Source organism: Bombina bombina, chromosome 9, assembly GCF_027579735.1.
Source record: "Bombina bombina isolate aBomBom1 chromosome 9, aBomBom1.pri, whole genome shotgun sequence".
Classification (NCBI taxonomy): domain Eukaryota; kingdom Metazoa; phylum Chordata; class Amphibia; order Anura; family Bombinatoridae; genus Bombina; species Bombina bombina.
Window position 1 is genome coordinate 271,855,991 of NC_069507.1, and position 13,723 is coordinate 271,869,713.

General features: G+C 37.8%; 1 protein-coding gene across 1 annotated transcript in view; it reads left to right on the forward strand.

Moving 5' to 3' along the window:
- The window catches only part of LOC128640317 (alpha-2-macroglobulin), a gene marked incomplete in the record, with an annotated part of 664,962 nt that overhangs the window by 472,506 nt on the left and 178,733 nt on the right, over window positions 1-13,723 (forward strand). Inside the window, 2 exon segments of the mRNA XM_053692808.1 lie at window positions 6,715-6,891; window positions 8,303-8,384. Of these exon segments, the coding sequence (XP_053548783.1) occupies window positions 6,715-6,891; window positions 8,303-8,384 (259 nt within the window).

Here is a 13,723-nt window from a genome sequence, read left to right on the forward strand (position 1 = left end):
CGTCAGTGGCTCAGTGTATGGAAATGATTGGTCTAATGGTAGCGGAAATGGACATAGTTCCGTGTGCCCGCCTACATCTCAGACCACTGCAACTTTGCATGCTCAATCAGTGGAATGGGGACTACACAGATTTGTCTCCTCTGTTAAATCTGGATCAAGAGACCAGGGATTCTCTTCTCTAGTGGTTATCTCAAGTCCATCTGTCCAGGGGAATGAGTTTCCGCAGACCAGAGTGGACTATAGTGACGACAGATGCCAGCCTTCTGGGCTGGGGCACAGTCTGGAATTCCCTGAAGGCTCAGGGTTCATGGACTCAGGAGGAAGCCCTCCTTCCGATAAAAATTCTGGAACTAAGAGTGATATTCAATGCTCTTCAGGCTTGGCCTCAACTAGCTGCGGCCAGGTTCATCAGATTTCAGTCGGACAATATCACGACTGTAGCCTATATCAACCATCATGGGGGAACAAGGAGTCCCCTGGCAATGATGGAGGTTTCAAAGATAATTCTATGGGCAGAGGTTCACTCTTGCCATCTCTCAGCTATCCATATCCCAGGAGTAGAGAACTGGGAGGTGGACTTTCTAAGTCGGCAGACCTTTCATCCGGGGGAGTGGGAGCTCCATCCGGAGGTATTTGCCCAGCTGATTCAACTATGGGGCAAACCAGAACTGGATCTGATGGCGTCTCGGCAGAACGCCAAGCTTCCTTATTACGGGTCCAGGTCAAGGGATCCCCAGGCAGCGCTGATAGATGCTCTAGCAGTGCCCTCGTCCTTCAGCCTGGCTTATGTGTTTCCACCATTTCCTCTCCTCCCTTGTCTGATTGCCAAGATCAAGCAGGAGAGAGCTTCAGTGATTTTGATAGCCCCTGCGTGGCCACGCTGGACTTGGTATGCAGATCTGGTGGACATGTCATCCTTTCCACCATGGACTCTGCCGCTGAGGCAGGACCTTCTACTCCAAGGTCCATTCAAACATCCAAATCTAATTTCTCTGCGTCTGACTGCTTGGAGATTGAACGCTTGATTTTATCAAAACGTGGTTTCTCCGAGTCGGTCATTGATACCTTGATTCAGGCTCGAAAGCCTGTCACCAGGAAAATCTATCATAAAATATGGTGTAAATATCTTCATTGGTGTGAATCCAATGGTTACTCATGGAGTAAGGTCAGGATTCCTAGGATTTTATCTTTTCTCCAAGAAGGATTGGAAAAGGGATTATCAGCTAGTTCCTTAAAGGGACAGATTTCTGCTCTGTCTATTCTTTTGCACAAGCGTCTGGCAGATGTTCCAAACGTTCAGGCGTTTTGTCAGGCTTTAGTTAGAATCAAGCCTGTGTTTAAACCTGTTGCTCCGCCATGGAGTTTAAATTTAGTTCTTAAAGTTCTTCAAGGGGTTCAGTTTGAACCTTTGCATTCCATAAGATATCAAGCTTTTATCTTGGAAAGTTCTGTTCTTAGTGGCTATCTCTTCGGCTCGAAGAGTTTCAGAGTTATCTGCCTTACAGTGTGATTCCCCTTATCTGATCTTCCATGCAGATAAGGTAGTTTTGCGTACCAAACCTGGGTTTCTTCCTAAGGTAGTATCTAATAAGAATATCAATCAGGAAATTGTTGTTCTGTCACTGTGTCCTAATCCTTCTTCAAAGAAGGAACGTCTGTTACACAATCTTGACGTGGTTCGTGCTTTAAAGTTTTATTTACAAGCTACTAAGTATTTTCGTCAAACATCTGCATTGTTTGTTGTCTACTCTGGAAGGAGGAGAGGCCAAAAGGCTTCGGCAACTTCTCTTTCTTTTTGGCTGAGAAGCATAATCCGGTTAGCTTATGAGACTGCTGGCCAGCAGCCTCCTGAAAGAATTACAGCTCATTCTACTAGAGCGGTAGCTTCCACATGGGCTTTTAAAAATGAGGCCTCTGTTGAACAGATTTGTAAGGCGGCGACTTGGTCTTCGCTTCATACTTTTTCTAAATTTTACAAATTTGATACTTTTGCTTCTTTGGAGGCTATTTTTGGGAGAAAGGTCTTACAGGCAGTGGTGCCTTCCATTTAAGTTCCTGCCTTGTCCCTCCCTTCATCCGTGTCCTAAAGCTTCGGTATTGGTATCCCACAAGTAATGGATGAACCCGTGGACTGGATACACCTTACAAGAGAAAACAAAATTTATGCTTACCTGATAAATTTCTTTCTCTTGTGGTGTATCCAGTCCACGGCCCGCCCTGTCACTTTAAGGCAGGTGTTTTTATTTTTAAAACTACAGTCACCACTGCACCCTATAGTTTCTCCTTTTTCTTGCTTGTCTTCGGTCGAATGACTGGAGGTGGGGGTTAGGGGAGGAGCTATATAGACAGCTCTGCTGTGGGTGTCCTCTTGCAACTTCCTGTTGGGAAGGAGAATATCCCACAAGTAATGGATGAACCCGTGGACTGGATAAACCACAAGAGAAAGAAATTTATCAGGTAAGCATAAATTTTGTTTTTACAGAAGGCAAATTATAACTGATTTACTAGTTGTATATGGGAGCAGGTGAGGTTATACACTGTAGCCAACACATCGCATGGTCCTTCCTCGTGCAACACTTTATCAGCTAGCACATTAAACAAGTTAGTCATACATTAGCCACACTAAAAATCTGTCTATCTATCTGCCTGTCTGTCTATCTATCTGTCTATCTACCTGTCTGTCTGTCTATCTATCTGCCTGTCTGTATGTCTGTCTGTATCTATCAATCTATCTATCTCTATCAGATACTTGGTGTTATAGCACTTCCCAATTGTACTAGTGACTCTGATGTTGTATTGTGTGGAACATTAACAGCTCTAAGTGTTATATATATATATATATATATATATATACACATATATATATATATATATATATATATATATATATATATATAAAAAACATCTGTATATTTCCATTCTATATATAATCATCTATTTATAGGTATAGATATATATTGTACCAAAATTCCATCAGATATATGCAGATATGTATTTATGAATAAATAGAACATATTCTTCTATGTGAACAATATTGGAATGTGAAATATTCAATATGCCATCGGGTTTTCGCGCGAGTAGGGTGTTTTTTCCCACTTTTTTGCTCCATTGACTTCTATGGGGAATACGTTATCGCATACGCAATATTCTACTTTAGCTTTTCAAACAGGGGGTCGTGATTACATGTTGGTGGGGTAATAGGTTCATGATTAATTTGTGGACTCTCTTCTGTACAGAAATGATGTTTGATTTGTTGAATAGATTTCTAGCAGAACTATGATAAATAACAGAGAAATAAAATCGAATAGTAAATAGAGTAAAACAGTAAAATAATCCAATAAAATGCAGTGCTAAATAATACAATAGCAGCGAATGATATAGTTCCTGACAATCTTGTTTGGGAAGTCTCTGATGGATAAATGAGGTGTGAAGAGAAAAAGTGTAAAAAAACTCCTCTAATTGTGGGTGAAAGAAACTTCAAAATGTGCTCTAAAATAGCAAAAACATAATCCTCGAAAAAAATATCTCAAAAAATATATATAGCTCTCAAAAACATTTTTATATATATATATATTCCACAGAAGTGTGTTCCAAAAAAACGGTGAAAAAATGTGAAAAAATGTGAAGAAAAATAATAAAGAAAAATTTTTGGGGAATAAGTGAAGAGAAAAGTCTAAAATAGTTCAATTGTTCCAGTTGCTGAGTTTCCTAAATCCCAGTGGAAAGTGTAATCGGAGTGTCAATAAAGGTGTAGAAAATAAATTGTCAGTAATCCTTTATTCCTGAAAATCCTTAGCCATCAATCCAGTAAAAAAAAAAAAAAAAAAAAATATGCACAAAAGACAATAAATAAGTGCAAAAAAACAAATCAAAAAAATATAAAAATAAAAAGTAAAAATGAAAAACAGAGAACAGTAACCTGTAGAGAGAGAAGAGAAACAAAATATAGTGTAGATTGTCCTAAATGTTCAGCAAATAATGAAATAAGGCTTACCAGCTGGTCAACGCGTTTCGGCCCGTGCTAGGCCTTTCTCAAGACTGGTATTAGTATACTGGTGGTGGCCTTATATAGTTTGTTTGGCCGGAAGTGATTTGTTACTTACTTCCGGTTTTTCGGATTTTGCTATCTTGTTTTGGGGCTAAATGTAATATACACTTGTGTGTAGTTTCCTTATTTTAGTGTAGACTGATAATAGATTATGACGTTCTATAGTTTAGCAAGGTATCTTTCGTTGTTAGCCCTTTCTTAATGCCTCCGTGGGAAACGTGACGTCACTTCCGGTCTAGGCAATTTTTACGATCGATTTCATAGATCGTGTATGCGAATTGGGTAAATAATATTGTTTGGGTCTATGTTTCTATGGGGGGAGTAGAGTCTATAATTCTCTTATTTTTCCATATCCATTTCCTTAATGTTGGTAAACATGGGTCCGTAATAGGACCGGCCTGATTGGTCATGACGTCACGGTCTCGGGTTGGCGCCTTTGATTGGTTCTGAAACGGAGGGTTTGCCTAATCCTGCCTTACTATTGGTGTGCAAATAGCCGTGATTTTAAAAGCCATATTCTTACAGTATGATGTTTCCTTGAACTATTAAAATAGAGGTGCTTTAATACCAGTGCACTAGTATTTTTCTGATGTGTATCTTCTAGGTATCCTGGTGTCTTTTTCGCTTTTATTTGTTCAACATAAAGAGAAACTGTCAGTAGATCTACTGACAGTTTCTCTTTATGTTGAACAAATAAAAGCGAAAAAGACACCAGGATACCTAGAAGATACACATCAGAAAAATACTAGTGCACTGGTATTAAAGCACCTCTATTTTAATAGTTCAAGGAAACATCATACTGTAAGAATATGGCTTTTAAAATCACGGCTATTTGCACACCAATAGTAAGGCAGGATTAGGCAAACCCTCCGTTTCAGAACCAATCAAAGGCGCCAACCCGAGACCGTGACGTCATGACCAATCAGGCCGGTCCTATTACGGACCCATGTTTACCAACATTAAGGAAATGGATATGGAAAAATAAGAGAATTATAGACTCTACTCCCCCCATAGAAACATAGACCCAAACAATATTATTTACCCAATTCGCATACACGATCTATGAAATCGATCGTAAAAATTGCCTAGACCGGAAGTGACGTCACGTTTCCCACGGAGGCATTAAGAAAGGGCTAACAACGAAAGATACCTTGCTAAACTATAGAACGTCATAATCTATTATCAGTCTACACTAAAATAAGGAAACTACACACAAGTGTATATTACATTTAGCCCCAAAACAAGATAGCAAAATCCGAAAAACCGGAAGTAAGTAACAAATCACTTCCGGCCAAACAAACTATATAAGGCCACCACCAGTATACTAAAACCAGTCTTGAGAAAGGCCTAGCACGGGCCGAAACGCGTTGACCAGCTGGTAAGCCTTATTTCATTATTTGCTGAACATTTAGGACAATCTACACTATATTTTGTTTCTCTTCTCTCTCTACCGGTTACTGTTCTCTGTTTTTCATTTTTACTTTTTTTTTTTATATTTTTTTGATTTGTTTTTTTGCACTTTTTTATTGTCTTTTGTGCATATTTTTTTTTTTTTTTTTTTTTTTTTTTTATTTTTTACTGGATTGATGGCTAAGGATTTTCAGGAATAAAGGATTACTGACAATTTATTTTCTACACCTTTATTGACACTCCGATTACACTTTCCACTGGGATTTAGGAAACTCAGCAACTGGAACAATTGAACTATTTTAGACTTTTCTCTTCACTTATTCCCCAAAAATTTTTCTTTATTATTTTTCTTCACATTTTTTCACATTTTTTCACCGTTTTTTTGGAACACACTTCTGTGGAATATATATATATATAAAAATGTTTTTGAGAGCTATATATATTTTTTGAGATATTTTTTTCGAGGATTATGTTTTTGCTATTTTAGAGCACATTTTGAAGTTTCTTTCACCCACAATTAGAGGAGTTTTTTTACACTTTTTCTCTTCACACCTCATTTATCCATCAGAGACTTCCCAAACAAGATTGTCAGGAACTATATCATTCGCTGCTATTGTATTATTTAGCACTGCATTTTATTGGATTATTTTACTGTTTTACTCTATTTACTATTCGATTTTATTTCTCTGTTATTTATCATGGATCCATGAAGCATTGTATGTATACCTGAGACATTATATGTATATTTGTTTTATCTGTCAAACAATTTTATTTATGTATTAAAAACATTTTTTAGACTACACTGAATCTTAATTAGATTACACATTTTATACACCTAGCCTCCTTAGGGTAGGCGCCTTGGGTTACACCTTAATTTTGTTCCTGTATATTGGGTATCAGCTAGGATTACCCCTTCCCCGGGCCTATAGGTTGTGAATAGGCGCAGAGGACAATCTTTTCTAATTTAGATTTCTAGCAGAGGCAGTAAAGATAAATACTTCTAGGGAACACAAGAATGTCTGGGATATGACATACGACTATCCTGAGAATTAATCCTTCTTATACTTTAGAATAAAATATGGTCTGATTCAATAGACCTTCTGGGACTTATCTGCCTTTAGAATCTATGGTTTTTGTTTAGGCGCAGAGCTCCAGTTCACCTTAATGTGTTTAACATAAACAGGACATTTAAATGTCCCCTTCCCCATTTTTACTTTATTATTAGTGATAGTCTTTTCCTCTTGTAACTTGTTTAGGAGACCTGATGGGATCGGCCATGCAGAACCTAGACCGTCTCCTGGCCATGCCATATGGCTGTGGGGAGCAGAACATGGTGCTGTTTGCCCCTAATATCTTCATCATGCAGTATCTGGAGAAGACGAGTCAGCTAAACAGTGAGATCCAGGCCAAAGCCACCAGGTTCCTAGAGAGCGGTGAGGGATTTATGTCACTTATTCTTTTTATAGTGCACTTTCTATTTGATTTACTAATTTATTTTTTATGGCTGAACCTACATTAATGTGAACCTAGCAGTAGATATTGTGTTATGTGTGTTGTGTGACAGAAGTCAATGTGTTTTTACTGCAGTGGTTTCATACACATAATGCAGATTACATAATCTATTTAAGCCTTTAAATCCATAGTAACTCTTTAAAAACCTAAAAAGCAGATAAATAAAACATCTATAATGCTTTTATATAGGTTGCACAGACAGTTGTGTATATGGGGCAAATTATAACTGATTTACTAGTTGTGTATGGGGTTTTGCTGTGGGCAGGTGGGGTTATACACTGTAGCCAACACATCGTACAAACAAAACGTTTTACATACAAGTTCACTAATAGTGCACAGATTTGTTTGTTCTGTGTAAACTGTGGTTATTCTTTTGTGCTTGCAGCCATCAGCTGAGGTTGTGTGCAGGGTTTGTTTTATTTCTGTTTATCCTATAACTATAATAGTACTACTGATCGGACCCAATAAACTGCCCTGCACACACTATAGTTCAATATTCTGCAACCAAAATGCAATAAAACCCAACCAGCATGGGCACCAAAATACAGATGCAAACACAGCAGTTACCAAAAACTATCCTATAGCATGGTCCTTCCTCGTGCAACACTTTATCAGCTAGCCCAATAAACAAGTTAGTCATACATTAGCCACACTAAAAAGCTGTCTGTCAGTCTATCTGTATCTATCAATCTGTCTATCTATCTATCTCTATCCATCTGTATCTATCTCTATCTATCTATCTATCTATCTATCTCTATCTATCCATCTGTATCTATCTCTATCTATATCTATCTATCCATCTATCAATCTGTATATATCCATCTCTATCTATCTATCCATCTATCTATCTATCATCTATCTATCTATCTATCCATCTGTATCTATCTCTATCTATCTATCCATTTATCTATCAATCTGTATATATCCATCTCTATCTATCTATCTATCTATCTATCCATCTGCATCTATCTATCTATCTATCTATCTATCTATCCACCTGTATCTATCTATATCTATCTATATCTATCTGTCTGTCTGTCTGTATCTATCTATCTATCTATCCATCTATCAATCTGTATCTATCCATCTCTATTTATTTATCTATCTATCCATCTGTATCTATCTATCCATCTGTATCTATATATCTATCCATCTGTGTCTATCTATATCTATCTGTCTGTATGTATCTATCTGCCTGTATCTATCTGTCTGTCTTTATCTGTCTTTCTGTCTATATATCTATCTATCTATCTATCAACTGTCTGTATCTATCTGTCTTTCTGTCTGATTATCTAGAATTTACGGGTTAATTTGTTTTGTGCTTGTGTTCAGGGTATCAGAGGCAGCTGACATACAAACGTGATGACTACTCATACAGCGCATTTGGGAACAGCGACCAAGAGGGGAACACCTGGTTAGTGACTGTTTTACATATGGTTCTCTCGAGTTCTCCTGAGTGCACTTCTCAGACGTCCTTTGGATGTCCCATAAACACATAACACTTTGCGCTTTTCTAAAGTAGTCAGACGATAAACACAAGTAGTTATCACTGGGCTATGTTACTACATTTGTTTTGATCCATATAAAAACATTTGGTGGAGTATTTTAAGGTCCCTAAAACTCTCTGGATAAGTTTATAATATAAATGTTAAAATGGAGCAGAAAAGTTATTCACCTAGATTACAAGTTTTGCGTTATGGTGCAGTACGGCTATACTGCTGAAAAATTGGCCATTGCGTGTGGAATGGCAGGTAACGCATATTACAAGTTGCAATGGTATAGCTATACCGCAAGCATTTTAGCCTTACCTAACTCTTTATTCCGCACTCAAAAAAAGGCTTTTTGAGTGCGGGATTTCCATTGCGCCGTATTACAGGTTGTGCGGTCCTGCTAAAATGCATGTGTTATGGTATATACCGCTGTGAGCCATTTCGCAATCTGAAACCAGTAGTTATGGATTTTGTGAAACAAAAATGTTTAACAAAACTCATAACTAAAATGTTACAAAGTACACTAACACCCATAAACTACCTATTAACCCGTAAACCGCCACCCTTCTGCATCGCAAATACTATAATAAACGTATTAACCCCTAAACCGCCGCCCCCACCATATCGCAACACACTAAATGAAACTATTAACCCCTAAACCTAACACCCTCTAACTTTAAAATAAAATTACAATATAACTATCTTAAAATAAATAAAAACTTTCCTGTGAAATTAAAAAAACCTAAGTTTAAACTATAAATTAAACTAACATTACTATTTGAAATAAATAAAATAAATGAAAAATAAAAACCTAACATTACAATATTAAATAATCCTAACACTATGAAGCCTATTTATCAAGCCGTCAACCGCAAATACGCCGGAATTCTGCAGCGTAATTGTGGCGAGCTTGATTCGACCTAGTTATCAAAGCCTACAGACTGACAAAAGTTGAAATTTGTGACGTAACATACGATCCGCCGGTCTCAATCGTACACAGATCGATGCTTACATCATTACAGATGTTCCGAATACAAATTCGGCACTATCTGACAACTTTTGCAAGTTATCAAATTTCTAACAGGTACGCTCACTACTATTACGGCCCAGCGTACCTGGTTTTCAATCCCCCACCCTGGAGGCCGCAGATGAAATAGGAATCAATGGGAGTCTGAAAGCAGCGAAAGCTCATGTACGATGCTGCCAGATATCCCATTGATTTCTATGGTAGAAAACCAGTAAAGTGCACACCTAACATAAGCCCCGAGTCTAAACACCCCTAATCTGCCGCCCTGACATCGCCGCAAGCTAAATAAAACTTATTAACCCCTATTCCGCCGCTCCCGGACCCCGCCGCAACTGTAATAAAATTATTAACCCCTAAAACCCCTGGCCTCCCACATCACTACCATTAACTAAACATATTAACCCCTAAACCACCAGCCCCTACATCGCCATAAACTAAATTAAGCTATTAACCCCTAAAGCTAACAACCCGCTAACTTTACATTAAAATTACCTCATCCCTATCTTATAATAAATTAAAACTTACCTTTAGAATTAAAATAAACTATATTAAACTATTAATTAACCTACCCTAACTGTTAAACTAAAATTACATTAAACTACCAATAAAATTAACTATATTATATATTTAAAAATCTAACCCTACTCAAATTATTTAAATCTACAATTAAAAATTACTAAATTACAAAAAAATAAATGCTAAGTTACAAAAAATAAAAAACACTGTTACAAAAAATAAAAAACACAGTATCAAAAATAAAAAAACATTTACACCTAATCGAATAGCCCTATCAAAATAAAAAAGCCCCCCCAAAATAAAAAAAAACCTAGCCTACAATAAACTACAAATAGCCCTTAAAAGGGCCTTTTGCGGGGCATTGCCCCAAAGAAATCAGCTCTTTTACCTGTAAAAAAAAAAATACAAACACCCCCCCAACAGTTAAACCCACCACCCACACAACCAACCCCCACAAATAAAAACCCTATCTAAAAAACCTAAGCTCCCCATTGCCCTGAAAAGGGCATTTGTATGGGCATTGCCCTTAAAAGGGCATTTAGCTCTTTTACTGCCCAGACCCTACTTTAAAAATAAAACCCACCCAATAAACCCTTAAATAAACCTAACACTAACCTCCGATGATCCACGATCAGCCAATAGGATTTAGCTCGCATTCTATTGGCTGATTGGATCAGCCAATAGGATGAAAGCTCAATCCTATTGGCTGATTGCAACAGCCAATAGGATTTTTCCCCTTAAATTCCTATTGGCTTTTAGAATTCTATCAGCCAATCGGAATGTAAGGGACACCATCTTGGATGATGTACCTTTAAAGGGAAACTTCATTCTTCGTTGACCATTGTAAGAAGAGGATGCTCTGCGCCGGAAGTCTTGAAGATGGAGCCACTCCACGCCGGATGGATGAAGATAGAAGATGCCGTTTTGATGAAGACTTCTGCCGGCTTCGATGAGGACTTTTGTCGCTTGGATGAAGACTTCTACTGGTTTCGATGCAGACTTTTGCCGCTTGGATGAGGATGGATGTCCGCGCTCCGAATACTGTAAGTGGATCGTCTGGGGTTAGTGTTAGGTTTATTTAAGGGTTTATTGGGTGGGTTTTGGGCAGTAAAAGGGCTAAATGCCCATACAAATGCCCTTTTCAGGGCAACGGGGAGCTTAGGATTTTATGATAGGGTTTTTATTTGGGGGGTTGGTTGTGTGGGTGGCGGGTTTAACTGTTGGGGGGCTGGTTGTATTTTTTTTTACAGGTAAAAGAGCTGATTTCTTTGGGGCAATGCCCCGCAAAATTGGTAGTTTATTGTAGGCTAGGGTTTTTTTTTATTTTGGGGGGTCTTTTTTATTTTGATAGGGCTATTAGATTAGGTGTAATTGGTTTTTATTTTTGATACTGTGGTTTGTTTGTTTTTGTAACTTAGTGTTTTTTATTTTTTGTAACTTACGTCTAGATTTAGAGTTTTGCATTAGAAGGGGTGCGTTAGCTACGCGTGCTTTTTTTCCCCCGCACCTTTTAAACAAAGCTGGTATTTAGAGTTCTCAGAAGGGCTGCGTTAGGCTCCAAAAAGGGAGCGTACAGGCATATTTACCGCCACTGCAACTCTCAATACCAGTGTTGCTTACGGACGCGGCCAGCTTAAAAAACGTGCTCGTGCATGATTCCCCCATAGGAAACAATGGGGCAGTTTGAGCTGGAAAAAAACCTAACACCTGCAAAAAAGCAGTGTTCAGCTCCTAACGCAGCCCCATTGTTTCCTATTGGGAAACACTTCCTACGTCTGCACCTAACACCCTAACATGTACCCCGAGTCTAAACACCCCTAACCTTACACTTATTAACCCCTAATCTGCCGCCCCCGCTATCGCTGACCCCTGCATATTATTTTTAACCCCTAATCTGCCGCTTCGTACACCTCCGCAACCTACATTATCCCTATGTACCCTTAATCTGCTGCCCCTAACACCGCCGACCCCTATATTATATTTATTAACCCCTAATCTGCCGCCCCCAACGTCGCCGCCACCTACCTACAATTATTAACCCCTAATCTGCCGACCAGACCTCGCCGCTACTCTAATAAATGTATTAACCCGTAAAGCTAAGTCTAACCCTAACCCTAACACCCCCCTAAGGTAAATATAATTTAAATATAACGAAATAAAATAAATCTTATTAAATAAATTAATCTTATTTAAAGCTAAATACTTACCTGTAAAATAAACCCTAATATAGCTACAATATAACTAATAATTATATTGTAGCTATTTTAGCATTTATATTTATTTTACAGGCAACTTTGTATTTATTTTAACTAGGTACAATAGCTATTAAATAGTTAACAACTATTTAATAGTTACCTAGTTAAAATAATTACAAAATTATCTGTATGTACAGAATCTTACTGTACATGTTTCTCAATGTCCTATGCACTCTTGGAGCGTAAAAATACAAACCACAAAAGAAGTTAAAAAAAAAAAAAAAACGGTCAGTAAGGCACTATAAAGTATTTGTACAATACTCACTTTATTGCTCACAACTTTGAGCTGTCCCACCGCCACACCACTGCTTGACCACCCCCACACTACTCCCAGATGACTCCCACACACTCTTCAATCTCTTCCAAAATGTCCGTTTTGCGGGCATTCTCAGGGCCGCACACTGGTCTGCCACTCATCCTCCCTCTCCGCCTCCATTTTCAGGACAATCTGAGGATTTTTTTTTTTTTTTAAATCGTGTACTCTTGCGGTTTTAAAACCGCGGCGATTAATCACGGTTTAAAACCGCATCCGCGATTAATCGTGCAGCCCTAATTAAGACCCATATAAACAGCATTAGTTTGGTCTGATTGTCTCATTAATAATTCTAAGCATGAGTCACATAAATGAACTTGATAAGGCACCTCAGCTCTTTACACTACACCTCATAATGGTGGAGAAGTGTTCAGGGACTCAGTTTCTAGGGTAGATTTGGGGACAAAATCAGATGGCTCCATTATAGCATATGACAAAGCAATTTAATAAACACTGTAACCTCCTTAAAAAAAGTTCTGAGGAATGGATATCCCCCTGCTAAGAAGCGCGCCAAAACCTGATGTGCGTATAGCCGAGGACAAACTTATGCTAACCCAACATGCGGTAACCAGCTGAAATGCCAAGGTAACTATAATAAAACAAAAGAATTCTGCCCATAACATAGCTAGAGTGTATCTAGATGTTAATAAATCTTGCTCATCACCAGCACACAAGCAGCAGAGAGCCAAACAAGTACTGAAACATAGAGAGGCGGAAACGACAAGTCCCTGCGACTAATTATAGAAGGTTTATGAAAAAAATCCTATGAAGTGAAAAAGAATCACAAAGCATAAATAATTATACCTATGCAGGGAGTGCAGAATTATTAGGCAAGTTGTATTTTTGAGGAATAATTTTATTATTGAACAACAACCATGTTCTCAATGAACCCAAAAAACTAATTAATATCAAAGCTGAAGTAGTTTTTAGTTTGTTTTTAGTTATAGCTATTTTAGGGGGATATCTGTGTGTGCAGGTGACTATTACTGTGCATAATTATTAGGCAACTTAACAAAAAACAAATATATACCCATTTCAATTATTTATTTTTACCAGTGAAACCAATATAACATCTCAACATTCACAAATATACATTTCTGACATTCAAAAACAAAACAAAAACAAATCAGTGACCAATATAGCCACCTTTCT